The sequence below is a fragment of the Excalfactoria chinensis genome, chromosome 3 (genome assembly GCF_039878825.1).
Source record: "Excalfactoria chinensis isolate bCotChi1 chromosome 3, bCotChi1.hap2, whole genome shotgun sequence".
In the NCBI taxonomy this organism is placed as follows: Eukaryota; Metazoa; Chordata; class Aves; order Galliformes; family Phasianidae; genus Excalfactoria; species Excalfactoria chinensis.
The window spans coordinates 13643458-13661105 of record NC_092827.1 but is presented as its reverse complement, the minus strand read 5'-3'; the positions used below and the strand labels follow the sequence as shown (position 1 = coordinate 13661105).

Sequence of the window (17648 nt, the reverse complement as noted above, 5' to 3'; positions counted from 1 at the left end):
GCAGGGAACGTCTGCTTTGTGCCCAGTGCTGCAGTGCCCGGTTCAGCTTCTTTAAGCAGCCCCTGGTTCTCCTACTGCTGCTATGGCCTGGCTCCGATCCCACATTTGTTCTAAGCTGATAGACAGGGGGAAAAAAAGGGAGTTGACAGATTTTTGGCTTTGGGTTTGTTGTTTTTTGTTTTATACTTTAGAGTTCAATTGTTATTAGCTGTATAGATTTAAGATTTACTTTCCCGGAACAAAGTTCAGGGTGACATAATGACATCTTTTGAACAACATTAAGACGATATTAAAAACGTTTTTTTTTTCTTTTTCCCCATGAATGTATGTCAACTGTTTTTATTATCATTACAGCGAGGATTACCTACCATCTATGAAAACATCTAGAAATGCTTTTCAGCCTGAGAAAGATGGCTAAATCATCCCAAAAGACAGGAGCGGTGTTTTCCTCTAATGACCACTATTTTGCAGTGCAAAAGTGTTTTGAGCTTCTTTCAACGTGCTCCTTTTACATTTTGATTTGTGTTAACTAGATGAATTGCACAACTGGACTTGTCGTGTAGTGAAAAAGACTTCTATTGGAGAAGCGGATTTCCTGACTCTCACGCCTGGAAATAAATCAACAAGGAAAGTGAAATATGATGTCCTTGCAGCAGCGGTTATTGTGGTGGCTCTAAAGTTACTGTTTTTATTAGACGATCACTATGAGTGGTAAGTATGCAGGCAGCTCTCTAACACAGCCCAAACTTATGTATAGTGTAAATAACTTTTTGATGATCCTTTCTTCGGTAGTGTCGAACCTGTAGTATTTTGGTAAAGTTCAGTAGCACAAAACATGAACTTGAGGGCATTTTATACTTTGAACGTTACTTATTTTTACAAATCAGCAGTTTGAAGCTGAAACCTGGAAGGAAAATGAGGGTGTATTTTTGTCAGCCGCATTTGAAATTCATGTGAAAAATTGCACTACGTGGGTCTGCAAAAGGGTCTGAGTTTTCTTTCTTTCTTCCAGGTTGCTCTCAGACTTCTCTGAAGAAAGAAATAAAAACAACAAAGATGGTGAGGGTACATAAATATTGTAGTAGAAGCAGCCTTATGATTTTGTAAACCAAACAACTTTGTAATCAGGCTTAGAAAGACTTGATCCTACTGATCGTAGAAGTGATTTTGTCATTTATTCTTTTCAGGCAGTTCTTTTAAAGACGATGTGATTTTGTTCACATAGAATTCTTCTGGCTTGCTTGCTGAATTCTAATAGTGATACCTGAGAAGAATATAAGGATAGAGAAGTTTGTACATACTTTACTGGATATGTTTCTGCTCTTCCCTGCTCTCTTCTCCCTTTTGTGCACGTTAGGTGAAGGTGAACGGTTACCTCTTAAAGTGGGAACACGCTTTGATCGTGAATAGCAGATACTTATTAGGGGCATCCAACCACATTTATGATAAAATCCAAACCTGTTTAGTCTTGTTAAATAAAATGTCTTAGCGTGTAACATATTTGAGATGTAATCTATTTTCTTCTTCCAAATAATCCTGAGAGAGTGTGGAAAAGCTAGCAGCAATTAAGATAGAAAAGATAATGGTGTGAACATAGTTCTTTGAGGGCAGAAAGACCAAATCAAAGATTAGAAATCCTCAGGAAGATCCTCTGTGACCTTATCCAGATCACAGCTGGAGACAAGATCAAAGATGTGTTGCAGTGATTTATGTTTTAAGTCTCATATCCTTTTTTTTTTTCTGGTTCATTTTTACCCTTTTGTTACATTTATGTCAATAACAAAAATGAACATTAGTCGTACATGGAATGCATCATCACCACTGTATCTGGAGACAGTCCCCACTGACAACTAGAACCTGTCATTCTCATTTTAAGTGGATATTTTGACTTACTTCAAATCTTATTATTTCATTTTTGTTTTCCTTGAAAACTTCAGGCAATGGTGACCTGAGTAGAAGTTGCACAACTGCTTGCGAGCTGAGGCTCAAAGCCATTAATGTCTTAATAGGGTTTCTCTGTTATTAACAAGTCTCGTTGCCTTTGGGAATTAACAGCTCATTCTTTGCCCACTTTTTTTTTTTTTTTCCCTTTGAAATCTTCAGGTGCCAAACAATTCCTGTGCTGCGTTCTGTTGTCCCTGTTCTTCAGCTGTTGGAGCGGCAGCAGGCAGCTGATGTGCTTGGTGTGCTCAGATGAATAATGGCTGATACTGCACTGTAAAGATCCAGCATATACTGGCTGTACTTGCAATACAGCCATCCTCTCTCTAGTCTTTTTCTTTTGCCGTATAAAATATTTCAGGTCCTACATCTCAAGACAGCCTGGAAGCAGTTGTAGTTGTAGCTTCCTTGCGTGTGTCTGTGAGTGTATGTTCTGCAGACCGCGCATGTACACACTGCTGTTTATGCTCAAATAAAATGTGATTGAGGCATGTGTATATGTGTGAGTGCATCACAGAGCTGTGCGTTTGCCAGTTGACTCAGCTGTGTCGATGCAAGACTAGCAGTACCAGCCAGGTGGACGGTTAGTGTCGTGTCCCTGACAGCGGGCTTCCTTGTGACAGATGTTGGAATAATTTGTATTAAGTTAAATACAAAAATTCTTTTCTTCCCATGGGCCAGCCTCCCAGCACCTTCTGTGCAGAGGAGTTCGAAACAGAACTTTATCCATATCATTGCATTTTAATAACTGACGGGTCTTTCTTCCCCTTGTTTGTCCATTTGAGGCCAGCTGTAGTTCTTGTTTGTAAGGCCTCACGTGGCAGGATAACTTGAGTAGCAAAAGCATAGAAGACATACAGAACTTTGCTTATAAGAACGGTATATTCACCTTTAAAACAGTTCGCCAGCTAGCTCTTTGTGAGCATGATGCAAGCATCCATGCAGTGCAGCTGGGGTGATGGGGAAATGCAAAGCCTGGCTAATTCATGATGCAGATAATACACCCACAGATAATAAGAGTTGGTTATTTAAATTTACCCTGCGCCATAATTCTGTTTGCCATTCTTATACTTACTGTACCCTGTTGATCTACTTCAATCCTGTGCCTCTTTGGAGTATCAGTGGTAAACATGCTGCTGGAATGCCTTATGCCTTAACGTTTTTGCATGCACTGCTATGTATTTGTTCACATATCAATGAGTGAGAATCCAGTGTACGTGGGACGCTGGCACTCATCTTGCCTTGCAACATCTCATGGGCAGCAGGATGGATGGTGGGGGATTGACGCTGCTTCACCTCCTACATCTGAGCTTCAGAATTTGTTTAGAACTAAGCTTCTACAGTTTCATGGATTCCTTGAAGTCAGATTTCAAACAGAGGAAGAAGACCAGTTAGTGTTGTGGAGATCTAGTTTGGGTAGTAATTACACTTAACTTTCAGAAAGGAAGGAGAAGGATTGACTTGTCTAAAACTAGGAAACATATTCTGAGCAGAGGTGTTTCTTCCCACCTCTTACGTTGTTCCTTTCTTGTGTTTCTGCTTTTCATTTTCTCTGTCTTACAGAATTGTTGGATTAAGTATGTTTTCTATAAACAGATGGAATTTAAGATTTGCCTACAGATGGGAGATGCAGAGTCCAACTGCATGGCGACCACATTCTGCATATCGCATTTCTTTCACTCCTTCACAACCTAAAACTAAAATACGAATGTTTTATTCAGGTGGTCCTTATTTCGAGTTCAAACAGTGGTACAAGGTTATAAAAGGTACCTTGGATGTGGAGCAAAAAAAACTGGATGAAGAAAAGGCCAAGTAAGAGATTTTTAAGTACTTGGTATTGATAATGACAATGTTAAGGTAGATGATTTTAAGTGAAATCCTGACCCCCACAGAAGTTGAAAAAGTTTGGAATTTGCTCCATGTTCCCATCCAGCACATTTAGGTGAACAAGGTGATTCCATCCGTATCTCAATTTTCTATTTACAATTATGATATTTATCCAATATATTGATTAAACACTTTCTGTGACAAGTAGCTTATACAACTGAACAATTAACCGATCACAGTAGATCTAGGCTTACACGCCTCCATTTATCTATGCAGAAAAAGGCTGCTGTATGTGTTGGAGGAGATGGCTTTTAATGGTGTTAACAACAGATTATTTTGTTCTTATTTTAATAGCTGTATCTAATTAAGAAATCATTATTTTACTTGCTTTTTCCTGCTTTCTTTTTCCAAACAGTTTTTATTCCTCTTACTTGTAGGTATCTGTGGAAATGTGAAAAGCCGCTGTTTTATTCAGTCAAGAAGAAATCTAAAATCCTTAGGAAAAGACGTGAGTAAACTCCACCTCTTTCCGCCAGCGCAGAAGTCTGCCCCAACTTTTCCCATCATAGAAATTCTGACTGTAATAATATTTACATCTTAAAATACTTTCCCTTCGGTCTTTCATCTCTGGGCACAATGAATGTTGCACTGTTTTACAACCCGTGGCTGGAATTCTTCAATCAGACGTTTTCCTCCTGCTTAATTGAAATTGCAGCCTTCACAGCGAAATACTTAACGCAATCTCAGAATTAGTACTTTGTCCTCATCTCACTCATCTGTCAGCTGCCTTCGTATTGCTGTGCTCTTCATCATTTTTTGTTGATCTCCCATGGCTTTTCAGCTCTTCTCTCTTTCCACGTATATATCCCCCAGTTTGTCCTTGGGTAGACCCTTCTGTCCCTCTTTTCTCCTAGTTACTCTTGCAGTCTTCTACAGAAAGTGAGGAGGATTTCTCTGAGTGTGGTTCTGCTTGAACAGCTGGCTGTTCATGGCCAGAATGAAGATCCCTTCCTTCTAATATATATGGAAGTACCTCTAATAAATCAGGGAATGACTTGGTTTGGAAGGGACCTTAAAGATTATCTAGTATAGATGTAGCCCATAGACAGGGCTGTCACACATCAGATCAGGCTGCCCAGTGATTGGGTTTTCCTATTCTGTTTAAAACAAACAAAAAATCCACCAAACAGAAACAAACAAACAAAACCAACAGAGACTGCGCTCATCATTGTAAAATAGGAAAACAGGAATTTTATTCAACTAAATAAAACCCGAGGTTCTTCATTCTACATTTGATAGTAGTAAGCGACAGGTAGTGGGAGCCACATTCTGGGTGAAAACATACTTAGGTTTGTTATTCTGAAATGGTTTCCTCAGGAGCCCTTTAGTTCCCCCATCAATATGATGAAAAATGAAAAATCATTTGTTGTTCATTAATTCCGTGCCACTTTATATTCTCCTTCTGGATCTTCTTCTCTTTGAGATAGGAAAGAACCAATGGAATCATTGAGTTATTGCAGCCAGGAATCTCATATCATGTCATTTCAACAAGGCAAGATTCATCTTAAATAGTAGAGACAAAGAATGCCTATACAAAGAGCCCCCTAGAACCATACTTGATCTGGTGTTAATGCAGTTTGTACATTTGGCTCATTATTTCTGGACATTTTTCCTGTTCCTGTTCTGGAAGTTTCTTTTGCATGTAATAGCTTTTTACCCTTTCTATCATTTAGCATATGCTTACATGTAAGATACAGGTCACAATAACCTTCCTCAGCTTTGATTTTTATGGTTGATTTTAGTTAAACTATCATCTTTTCTCTTGAAACACAGACATCCCTTTCCCTGGATCACTTCAGGATCTCTTTCCTATCTTTTTCCAATTAGTGAATGAGTTTGTTAGATACAGGTCATAAAAAGAAGCTGGAGCTCTAGCAACACAGTTTTCTAGCTGGCTTTTTATCCTGGGGAAACGAGGCTTGGTGGCTGCATTGTGGGTGCTGATCTGTCACCACACCGTCTTTCCCTTCTGTCCATCAGCATCAATTAAGTATGAAAGTTTGTCGTTCTCACTCGCATTTGACATGGGGATTAGGAGTCCCAGCAGTGTGCCTATGGGCTTCTGAAAGGGTGGGAATGAAAAACAGAGAAACGCTATCAAATCCTTCTTAGGAGAAAGAAAACCTCTGATTTTTTCTTTTCTTAAATCACGTATTAGAATTTCTTTTAGTACTTCTGTAGCTATGGAGAAAGTTGGTGTGGCTTTTGGTTTGTTCTGCCTGCTTTTGAATTCTGTGGTTTCCAATTGAAATCTACACTACCAAAAGCTTCACCTTTAGTCTGTGTGTATTTGAAATTGGGCTTTGTGAAGGCTGATAGATGAGGAACTACTTATGGTATCTGGGCTGAGTGATAGCACACGGTCACATAAATACAGCAGAAGGCATCCAGGCATGTGTGTTCCATAGGAATAAAATTAACAGCAGTATCAGATGGATTTTTCTGGCTTTACCCAGGGAGTGCTTTTGTGGCACTCCAATGCTGTTGTCATTGGGTACTGTTACATTATGAATAGTTCCTCAAAATTCTCTTTGAAAACGTATGTCAGGAATGAATTTTAAGTACAACGGAGGAAAGCACAAAACTTTAAGCTTTCTCAGAATTCCTTGCAGGGGGTTAAAAGAAATAATGTAAAGAGCACAAATACTCCATGTTATTTCTTTGCAAATCACCTCGGAACAGTGTTCCAAAACTTAATATTTCTGCCTTGTGGGATTATTATCTTTTTGTCTCCTTTCTATTTGTACAGAAATGGTTGAGAACTTGCAGAATCAGTTTGGCAAGCTGTCTGGTTCGGTGCAACCTGCAGGAAGGCCAAATCCGTCAAGTTTTCAGTTAAGCTGGTCTGAAGAAAACACAGATGGGTCTTGTTTTCATGGGCACAGCCTGAAGGGAATTCTGCAAGAAAAACATGGTTTACTTGCAGCCATCAACACTGACTATTGGCTTTGTACAGTTAAACTATGTAACGAGAAGTAAGTAGTACATTTTTGTTAATTGCATTTTGTAAAATCCTCTTGGTGGTAAAGCACAGCGTGTGTATATACGTAGATCTCTCCTTTTTCCTTTACAAACAACATGTGGGGTGTGTGCACAGCTATGTGTTCACCTACATTTGAAATCATTTGTAGGAGGGGGGTGTGTGCAGGGTGCTTGGGCTTGGATTGGGAGTACACATTGTAATATAAAGAGTGATCAAAGTGAGCTTTTGAGAAGAGAGGAGATGAGACAGTCAGCAGCTGAAGTCACATGGCAAGAGCAGCAGCTAGGTAGAAATACTCTCTCCACTTCCTTCTTTGTAGTACTTCAGAAGCTATTACACCAAAACTTTTAAGAGAATGAGAAAACATCCATTCCTCTCTCCTGTAAGTCACCAAAAAAGTGTTGAAAATTCATTTTTAAATCACCGTGCTGCTTTTTTCATGGCTTTAATCCACATTAGCAGTTAGAGTTCAAGTTAGCAGTTAACACCTCCAAAGTGTACTTCAGAATGAGGTGATTGGGTGGGAAAAGGGCTCGAGCACTATTTCACCTGAGGTATCTTTGCAAGCAGCCTGGAAAAGCAACATAGGAAATCTGGGGAAAGAAATCCTCTTGTGCCCTTAAAGTTGTTTAGTGGTTTTCTGTACTAGAGAATTGTACCCAAATCCTGACTTCACGAGTGTAAAGGAATTTTTTTCACCTAAGCATTCATCAGAACAATCGTGCTGTTTCTTAGTACAGTTATTTACTTCCAAGGACTTAAATAGCAGGGACGGTGATAGGCCGGGTGATCTAGCCTTCCTTGTGCAGGCTGAGGTGCCTTAATGCGAAATGAGTTTTCATTTGTGTTGCCGTTGAATAAGTGTTGAATGACATCTTAAGTCTTTATCTGAACATGCGTCTAAATGTCACGCTTAAGAGAGCAGTAGTCCCTGCAAAATCTCGGTGATACATTCCTGATTTTGAAAAGATTAAATATTACCCTTGAAAATCGCTGCCTTTTGCATGTATGCAGCCTTTTGTTGTTTTTCAGCGGATTTATTTGCTTATCTTTATTTTCCTTTTCACGTTGCCTTTCACATATCCACCGTGACAGAAATGGGTTGGAATAATGTAAACACAGTGTTATATTACAAGAGCCTCGGTTGTATGGATTCATTCTTTTGTATGAATAAGAAGCTTTTTCTGCCTTTTTTTTTTTTTAAGGGAGGGGAGGCAATAATCCTTTTACCACAAATTTGCGTAAATCTTCCATACGCACTGAATGAGTGGAGATTTCGGTGTATGTTTGCGTGAATAATCTTTTCATGCAAAGTCTGTTTTTAAACCCGCATTTTCATATGTAATGTATTAAAATGATTATGGCAAGCTGTCTTAGCCTTCATGAAACCAGATTTGAATTTAAACTCTTAGCGGCTAAATTTCCCATTGGATCATTTGCAATGCAAGTAATTCATTATACATCTGACACTTACTTAACTTACTTTGGAGAATGACATCTACTCCCTCAGATATGAGGTTCTATCCCATGCAAGCGTGTGTATGTATAAAAACAAACTTACAGATTCTCTAAAAATCAGCATGGTCTAACTGGGCCTGCTGGAGTGCTATAGTGGTAGGACTGAAGTAGTTCAGTGGGCAGAACTGAGACCGGTTAACTGATCGGTAGAATGAATGTTTCTATGATTTCTTTTACTTTAAAACTTTAGTTTTTAAGCTGAATTCTAAATTAATTGGGTATATAGCTCTGTAGGTTGCTCCAAAAGTAACACCTCCTATTTATTTCCATGGAAACTACAACAGATACAGAGAGCACAATAACGCTATTCGAGCAGCTTCTCAGCCCCAAAACTCTGCTTTGCCATGTATTTGCACCAGCGATGAACAAGAGCCTACATGCCACGTTCATAAAACTACACCAATGGAGGTGACTCAGTGCTTCATAGCTGCTATGACAGCATTATAACTGGACAGTGTTGCCCTTGCGGTCCATCTTTCATTGGCCCAAGCAGATGATCAGTGGTAGGATAGTCCAGCCAAGACTGGCAGTGTGCTTCATGGTCTTCAAACTGGTGTGGGGCCTGGAGTTACTGTGTTGCAAGAAAACGGTTGTCTTCACTGGTCTGACTCTGGAAGTCTGAACCTTCTGCTCAGTCAGCCTTGCAATGTAGCAGTCAGAGGTGATGGTTTGTCCAAGTTCCAGGAAATCCAGAAGGATCACCCCTTTTCTATCCCAATAGTGCACATCACTTGGCCTACTGAGAGCTGTGTCTTGAACTTTCTCCTTCTATGGAAAATTCATATTGCCACTCCACGCACTGCCATTTTGACTCTGGTTCATAGTGGTGACACCACTTCTCAGCACTAGTAATTGTGTGATGCAGGAAACTGTCACCTTCAGCCTTGTATTGGTGCCATAGGTCCTGAGAAACTTGCATACAGCGTTCTTTCTGTCCCTGTGTGAGCATGTGTACAACCCTCTTGGTGCAAACTCTGCAAGATTCCAGTGTTACCACTTACTGTTTCAAGAGCATTGAAGCCAATGTTCAGTTCCAAACACATTTCCCTGGTCAGAATCCACTGCTTCAGACAGACGAGCTGTTTGTTGGAGACTCTCTTCATTTTGTGGTGTGACAGCTGGTCGTGGCCATCCAGAACACGGCTTGTCTTTCTTGTTGCTGTTGTCACTGCTGAAACATACCACCATCTCCCTGTACTCACATCCAGTGTTTGATCTCCCTTGTTATTTTGAGATGATAAAGTATTAGGTGTGAGAAGTGTTAAGAAAAAAGGATCTTTCCCTTGTTGCATCACAGATTAAAATGTATTGGAAATTTTGTAGCTCTTTAGAGCTGCTCATAGTGTGAATAGCACAAAATGGGACAATGGTGCATTTATGGCTGTGTTTTGGGACTCTTGTGAACAGTGTAATGCCAGTTAATCAGATGGGTGCTTTATAATGTTGATGTAATTACACGTTGCCTAAAAATATCCAATATAATTTCCCTGCCCTCCCAGTGAAAACTGAGCTCTGACAACCAGACTGCCCGAAGAGTTATAGTTGCTGAAACTCAGAGTTAGGACTGGAGCATTACAACATGTTTTAATTCCTGTTGGCCAAAAAATGCAGGTTTGGTTCAACCAACAGCACCTATAAATGAAGCTCAAACTTAGCAAACGCTTAGTGTGGGTTATGGAGTCAGCTGGTTTGTTCTGACACTGCTGAAACGAGCAATTTCATTTGGTTTTTGTAAGCTTTGGCTTTCGGGCAGAGGACATATTGCATACAACAGGCTTTGGTGTGAGAGACCTACATTCAGATTTCTAATCTGCCAGGCTTCAGGAGGATTTAAGCAGCGACTTTGCACCCTGAAGTGTGACTCCCATGGCTTTTGTGGCACTACAGAATAGTGTATCCGCTCCTCCAGTTTGAGGTAAAATGGTAATGGGTGTTGGGCCAGAGGGAGCGAGCAAATGACTCCGTAGTCTAGTAATTAGCACACTTGCCCATAAATGGGGACAGACAGGTTCCAGTCCTTGTTCTGGTGAATATTTCAGACCGCTGCTCTGAATCAGACAAGAGGGAAAATGGAAGCTCTGCTTCTCCACATCCCAGGGCAACACATTGTAAGTGAGAGGAAGCACAGGGTTTAGGCAGGGAATAGCACCTGAGTCTTCATATGAATGTAAAGGGTTTTTTAATTGAAGCAGCTGGATGCTGTGCTATTTTGAACTCCTCTGAGTTTTTTTCAGGACAGAACTGACACGGTAGATGAGAATTGTGGTTTAGACAGTTGATAAAATGTTGGTGTTTTCTTCTAATTACAACTGAGTATATAAATGTTTGCAAAATACTAACTACGTGCACTTGTGATTCAGGGCTTGCTTTCTTCCTTTCATTTCAGATTGTGTGGTCGTCTGGCTCACTACAGAGAAGAGGACTTTCCCAAGAGTTACCATTTTGTACTGGGACTTTTCTCCTTTCTTCTGAGGATACAGCCCTCCTCCATCCATGAAGAGGTGTGTGCGATAGAACACAAACTTTTTAATAAAAAACTCTATAAAAAGCCAAAATACAGAAGGAGACGAAGGAAGTAAAAAGACCTAAATATGATAGTATTGAAGCTGCATGAATTGGTTTGATCCCAAACCGTGCTATTCAAACTGATACCGATGCTTTTGCCTGCATAGAAGTCTTCTGTTAAAGTTTTAGTGCTGACGTCTACTCCTGCAGTTTAGCTGTAGTGTCATGTTATCCATAACTTAAGTTGCTGGTTTCCAGCTGTGAGCTACCTGGGAAACTGTTGACCAAGATTGATTTCCTCACTTTGCAGCAGGGCCAACAGGAAGCTATGAAATTACCATTATTTTTTTCACATGATTGTACATGCTTTGAATGTACTGGACGGCACATTGGCATCTAATTGCATTGCAAGGCTTTGCAATTAAAATGCTACTTATTTTTTTACTGACTTGTATGACTGCAACTTCGTTTCTAGAAAGTAATGTTTACTTTGTTTTGAAAGAGTGTGTTAACAAATAAAAGGAGCAGGTGGACAATGTTTTCTCTGCAGTGAGTTGTTCAGCTTTTGTTTCTTAACTGTCTGTTGTGGCAGTTCTGGCACTGCTTTCAACATCTCCTTGCATCCCCAGTATCTCCTTGTCTCTTCTTAAGCCTAAGCCTCTCGTTCAAGTGTAAACCTTTTGGGTCCATGTTCCACTCCAGGCTCCACAGCTTTTGTAACTGCTTTTATACCTGGAGCCCTCCATCCTGTTTCTTACACAGCAGTGCTGGCCAGATCCTCCTGTCACTCTTCTTTCACTGCTGTCTCCTGGGTTGTACTTCATTTCTTCTTATTGCTTCGTATCATAGCACTTTCACCACTCATGCCTCAGCCATTCTCCCAGTTTCTCATGCTCAATCTTATTTATGCACCGTGTTTTTGTTCTATCTCAGACAACGAATAAATGAAGTTGGGTGCTACCACTACATGAAAGACACCATAACATATGCATATGTTGAACAGAGATGTTGAGTAGATATACAAATGAGTAATACTGCTTTCAGTTGAATGAAATCAAATTCAGTAACTCCGTCTGTCAGTCCCAAGTATAGAAGTTCCCAAATACACTTGATCAGTGACACGATCAGCAGCTGCTTCTAGGTGGTGTTATAGACAAAAGTGCTGTCTGTGGACTTTTTAAGTAATAGCTTCCTTCCTGAATGAGGCTTGGGCTGTGATGAGGTGTAATCTGAGAAGGCAATTGGTTCAGAGGGTAGACTGAGTATGGTGGAGGGGGGTTCAGATCTCTTGCAGTGGAGCTGTTGTCTAAAAATTGGGAACAAGCGAATGAGTGATAGGATGTACCACCCTACCTGTCTGAAGGTAAGCGGTAAAGCAGTATTTCAAGCACAGGTGGAACAGGCAGGAGTGTTTAGGAGGGAGGAAGGAGGGCAGCCTGTCAGAGGTAAGCTTTAATAGTTATTTGGTAATACTGGCAAGCAGGGGGGCTTCATGGGCACATTAGAGGCAGGGTGTAGGACACGGTGATTTAAGGTTTGGGTGAAAGTTTATACTTTTCTAGACATTTTAAATAGTTCTTGTAGAACAGGGGTTTAGAGCAGCGATCCCTTAACGTGACTGAGATGTTTGGATGGGAAAGTACTGTTTTAGCAGACTGTGTTTTGCGATGGAAAGAGCAGAGTGAGCTGCTACTTGTGTTAAGCATTTCCTGAGTGGTATAGTTCAGTGTGTCTGACCACATCACCATGTTGTGCTGGATACCTCCGGACTTTCTGATGCCTTGAAGTGGTGATTGCATTAATGGAATGTACCGACTGAATTGGACGTTGTGTCTGGTGTCTGTATTGTAGAATTAGCTGTTTGCTGTTATGCTTGACCTCACCTGAGTGAATTGCTGAAGTCGGTCAATATTGAGAAAAAACATCTTTTGTTCTTGTTCTCTGTAAGTATTTCTATCAGTTAGAAACCTACAGAAGAGTTAATGCTTTCAACAGTGCCTGCTCCAACTACTGAACGTATCCCATTAGTTTTACTGCAGTATTTGTTCATTTAGAATTAGCTATCTAAAAGACACTTTATTATACATAAAGGATTCGTTTAATTCAGAGGTCTTTATTTGAAAGACTTACACGATTATAGGCATATACTTCTTTTAAAACTACTGGAGTAGTAAAATCTCAGCTTCATAAATTAAAAATACCGTACTCGTTACATTGTTACAAATGTAACAAAGCTCCCTTAGATGTTAGAATAAATTAAAGTTGTACTTTAATAAACTGGAATAAAGCTTGCAATTAAGCATCAAGAGCCATGTGCCTCCTGGACACATAGGTTAAGAGTCAGATTTAAAAGTTAAGGGTGTGCCTCTCAAATACTTAGCGTTAGTTCTACCCAGTTTAATCAATCGACGCTTAACCTGGAGTAATGGTGTTTAAGAAGCTGATGGGCCACGGTTGTGCCTTATCTTCAGCACAGTGTAGCCCAGCTCTCTTAGGACAACTGCTTTGAGTCCACTGAACATAACCCTGGGGAGGAGGCGTTGGTTGAGCAGCTGCAGGCGGGTGGCTGCAGGGCAGGGTGGCTGCCACAGCCCGTTCCAGCCGCCTCTTCTTCCTACCTCAAAGTACTGCTTCTTTCTGTAGCTCTTTGCTGAGAGTTATGGGTTCTCCCTGATCCTTCTGACATGTCCGTTTTTGTATTTCTCCCCTTGGAAATGCAGGTCGCTGAGTGAGGAGGGTTGGTTTGGTTTGTTTTTTTTAACGCTGTCAAATGTTCTTATATAGATTAAAGCTAAGTGGGTTGTTTTTTAAAGCTTAGATTAAATGCTGTTTTCTATCATTCAGAGTACAAATGCAACCATACTTTTAGATTGTTCTTAAATAAAGCAACCTTCCTATTGATTCTGTGGAGAACTATCAGACGTGTCATTTTCTTTGGAAGCCAACACAGGTGGAATTTTACCTCCCTAGTTTTTCACTGCCTCCATGTGTTTGCATTCTTGATTACCAACTTAATCTGTCACATACATTTTTCTTTCTCAAGTTCTTACCAGACACAAAGCAGAGATGTCTGGCTTTCTCCCCTTTTGCTGAGGGCCCTGCGCTTGATTTAACAAGAGAGCGAGCATCAGCAAAGTCCCGTGCCTGCAGGCAACGCTAGTCTAATTTATTATCAATACTGCGTTGTATGGGCTCTGCTGTAATTACGTCTTTCCTAACCTATTTGTAGCACGTCCCTTGAAACAGCTGTGTTTGGAAGATTTGGCAAAGCTTCATGCAGTGTTGCAGGCAACACAGTGAGTAACTCACTTCCTTGTAACTTCCTGGGAAGCTCAAAAGTTCCTCCCCCTGAATGCTTAATGCCGAGTTTTCTTCCTGGATGGATAAATAAGACTCTTGCTGAAATGTTATTTTAGGCTATTTGTGGGGTGTTGTCAAAAGGGTGCTTTTGCAGGGCCAGAAGCAGAAGGTACTGGACCCTCTGGCCTTCTAGGAAAGGTAAAGTCTTAGAAACGTGAAGCCTTGGATAGATGCCTGTTCCATGGCTAACCTGTCCCTTTCCTGTGTCAGGCTGGGATGTTTTGTGCTGCATCAGAGAGGTACGGGAGAGCCAGGATAACTTTCTTTGAGGAATCTCACATTTTGGTCCAAGAGGAAATGGGCTTCCCGGTACATGTGGTTGTATATTAACACGTGGATTGGGCAAAGCAGCACGTCTCACTGCTTTGTCTTTGCACTGAGAGCAGAATGCTTACTTCCACCATCTCCTCCGAGGTTATTGGTCTCATCGCTGTGAAGCTGTTTTGCTCCTGGCCTGGTTATGTGCGGGAGGGCATGAAGGGGATGCCAAGGTGTGGGAACAGGCATAGATGAAAGAGCTTTCCTCAGCACTGTGTGTGTTAAACAAGAGACTGAGTAAGGTTTGGCAGAACGCGGGATGATGAGCGCTCATGTCCTCACAAGAGGTTACAGCTGTGCTTGTACAACTGCTACTGGCGGTACTTTGAGAGCCAGAGTGCTCCTCCCCGCTGCCCGGCAGCTGCATCCTGCCTCTGGCGGTACCTCGGGTGGTTTGGAAAGAAAATACAAGCCAGTTCTCCTGATAATATCACATGACTGCTCTGTACTGGGAAAGCGTTCCTTATCTGCTCAGAGACCTCCTTGCTGTCCTAGCGGTGGCTTTGCTCATCAGTGGCAGGTGCTGCTGTTGCCTAGTGAGAACATCAGCAAGTGCCTTTGTGTCTACGTCGTGATCCAAAAACTGGACCGGGGAATGCTGCTGTGCTGCCTTTTCCTGGAGGACAGGACATGTGCACTGCCTGCCTCCAACAGAGCTCCCGAGGGCTGTGGGTAGGGGTTACAAAGAGGCTGGTTGCTGAGGTTCTCAGCAGGACTCTGCACCTCAGCAGCTCGGTGAGGCGTGCCATTTCAATACAAGACTGTGACAAAACACTTTGTTTACCCAAGGGTGGCTCATCACTGCGATCCGTGGTGTTTGTAACTCCTGCTTGTGCAGCTGAGTGGTTTCTGTGCTGCGGAGCAAAGCGGATTAGGCAGAGAGAACAGCATGCAGGGAGAGAACTGCACGCGCTGTTCTGTTGCTACACCGCTGTCATCCCATGTACAAAGAAGCCTAATCCAAAGGAAGTGCCTCATGGAGGTGAAAAATGTTCAGCGAGGCTGATTATCATGATAAATACGTTGTTGATACAAAGTTCTGTGCTTTGGGTTCGCTTCTTTTCTTATGTAGGCTGTGGTGAAATCGATTGATTTTTGTCATAGTCAAAGCAGTACGGACAGGAGTAACATCTGACCCCGAACAGTCTGCAATCCCTCAACAGTTTCTACATTATCTTTAGGGCTAAATACAGAATGAAAAGGGGAAATGTGATTTTTAAAGAGTGCTCGCGAGGTCTAACTGAAAAGCCATCGGATTCACTTTCCTCGTTATCGCACACAATGTGCCTTCATTAATTTCTTTACATTTTTCTCCACTTTTTTTTCCCTTTAGAAGGCATTCCTGCATCCTCTGCCATCCTCTGTCACTTGCCTGCTTCATTCCTCCCATTGTGTCTGCATGTAGCTCACTTCCTTCTGAGTTCCTGAACTTCTGCCTGGGCTTTTCTCCTTTTTTCAGCCCTTTGGTGCCTTCAGGTTAATTCTATGGGAGTCAGTGTGATCACTTTGGACCTACTTTTCTGGCTCTGTTGTCAAAAGCCACCTGGCTTAATGCAGATGTGCTGTGTAATGAAGTACAGAAAATTCCGTACTCGTTACAGCCAGTTCTGCATCTTGTCCCTAACATCGTAGCGGTTCAGATTCAATAGAAAAAGGGCTTGTTTTGACCACTCGTTTCAAAAATACTGTTACAAATTTGATGCAACTTGTTTATTACACAGGTGTGAACGGCTGGTGCACGTAGATAGTAATTATCTTGTATGAAATATTAAAACCTTGTTGGGTAAGTCATAACAATAGCTAATCCTCATCCAGAATCATTCCTAGTTTCTCTAGATGGGCATGTCCAAGACGGAATGGGAGAAGGAATAAGCACATTGAGACGGTGCTTGGCCAGATAGTGGCCAACGGTGCGTGGCTCCTGATGGGATCCTTACATGTTTGTGAGTGGGATTCGCTGAAATGGGTTTGTGAAGAAGGGAAGGAGAGCAACAAAGGTAGGACTGAGGAAGAGTTGTGAACAAAAGGGGATAAGAATGGAGGAGAGCAGTGATGCTGAGTGACATCGAAAGGGCTGAGCGAGGGAAGAAGTTGAACACTGCCAGTGTGCTGCTGCATCACACCGGGATGGCTTTGTGCCCAAACCAAAGCTCTCCTAAATCCCTTCGTGCTGCTTGCCTGATTTTATCCAGTGATGATGCAATCGGGTGAATGACATCACAGAAATACACCTACCCGCGGTGTTACAGTCTAGATTGTGACCGGCAGATTACTCAGTGGTGTCACAATCCATGTTTGTATCATTGTCTCCCGCATGTGGAAGTGATCGCTGCATCCACAGCTGAAGTGTTCATCAGTGAATCAGGCAGCCGGGCAGAGCAGCCCTTTCGCAGAGGCAACAGGTTTGATGTTTGATTGAAGCTTGGTGGGTTTTAGTAAAGCAGGAGCAGCGAGTGTGTCGTGCTACTGAGACTTCAGCCATTCGGGGGTGATGGAAAGAGGTGACTGAGCTTCAACACGTGCAGCACCTGGGCTAAGTTTGGTTGTTCATGAAAAGTGAGCACGCGTGCCAGAGAGCGCTGATGGTGTGAACGCATCCCAGAGCTCCCAGAACAGAAGCGTAAGGAACAAACAGCACCACAGGCGGTGCTTCCCAATAGTTCTGCCACAGACAGACCCCGAACTCAGTTCGTTTCAGCACCATCCTCCGTCGATGCGCCTTTTGCCACACGCTGACGGCGCCGTGCACGGATCCAAGCAAAGCGTTGTGCTCCTTGGACGCCAGCCGTACTCCGGTCCGAGGATGTTCCCGAGCTCCAGGGTTAGCCCCTGTGTCAGACTTTGTTCCCTCGGTTCTGCGTTTCCCTGGGCTGCCCGAACGGCCTCCTGTCGCTCTGCGTGCCCTGTACCAAAAGGGAAGAGCTGCTGACCCAGGGGGGCTCTCGTTACTGTGCCCACTTTGCAGTTACTGTGCCGTTATCTGCAGCACCCAGGCATGTGACAGACGGCACTGCTGCTGCCCGGGGTTCGATTCGACTCGTTACCCGAACAGCAGCCTCACACCCCTATTTCCCAAAGAGAAACCCGTATCCTTCCGATTGCCGCTCGTGGCACTGCCCCTCCGCGCTCCGTGCCC

General features: G+C 42.3%; 1 protein-coding gene across 2 annotated transcripts in view; it reads left to right on the top strand.

Moving 5' to 3' along the window:
- Positions 1–13736, top strand: part of TAF1B (TATA-box binding protein associated factor, RNA polymerase I subunit B) — a 45867-nt gene extending 32131 nt beyond the window's left edge. Inside the window, exons 10-15 of one of the 2 annotated variants that reach the window (XM_072331853.1) lie at positions 534–711; positions 1013–1059; positions 3663–3753; positions 4206–4276; positions 6578–6803; positions 10716–13736. In XM_072331853.1, the coding sequence (XP_072187954.1) occupies positions 534–711; positions 1013–1059; positions 3663–3753; positions 4206–4276; positions 6578–6803; positions 10716–10908 (806 nt within the window). In that variant the 3' untranslated portion in view covers positions 10909–13736. The remainder of the gene's footprint in view (positions 1–533; positions 712–1012; positions 1060–3662; positions 3754–4205; positions 4277–6577; positions 6804–10715) is intronic. The other variant, XM_072331854.1, reaches the window with a different exon arrangement.
- Positions 13737–17648: the final 3912 nt, after the last annotated feature.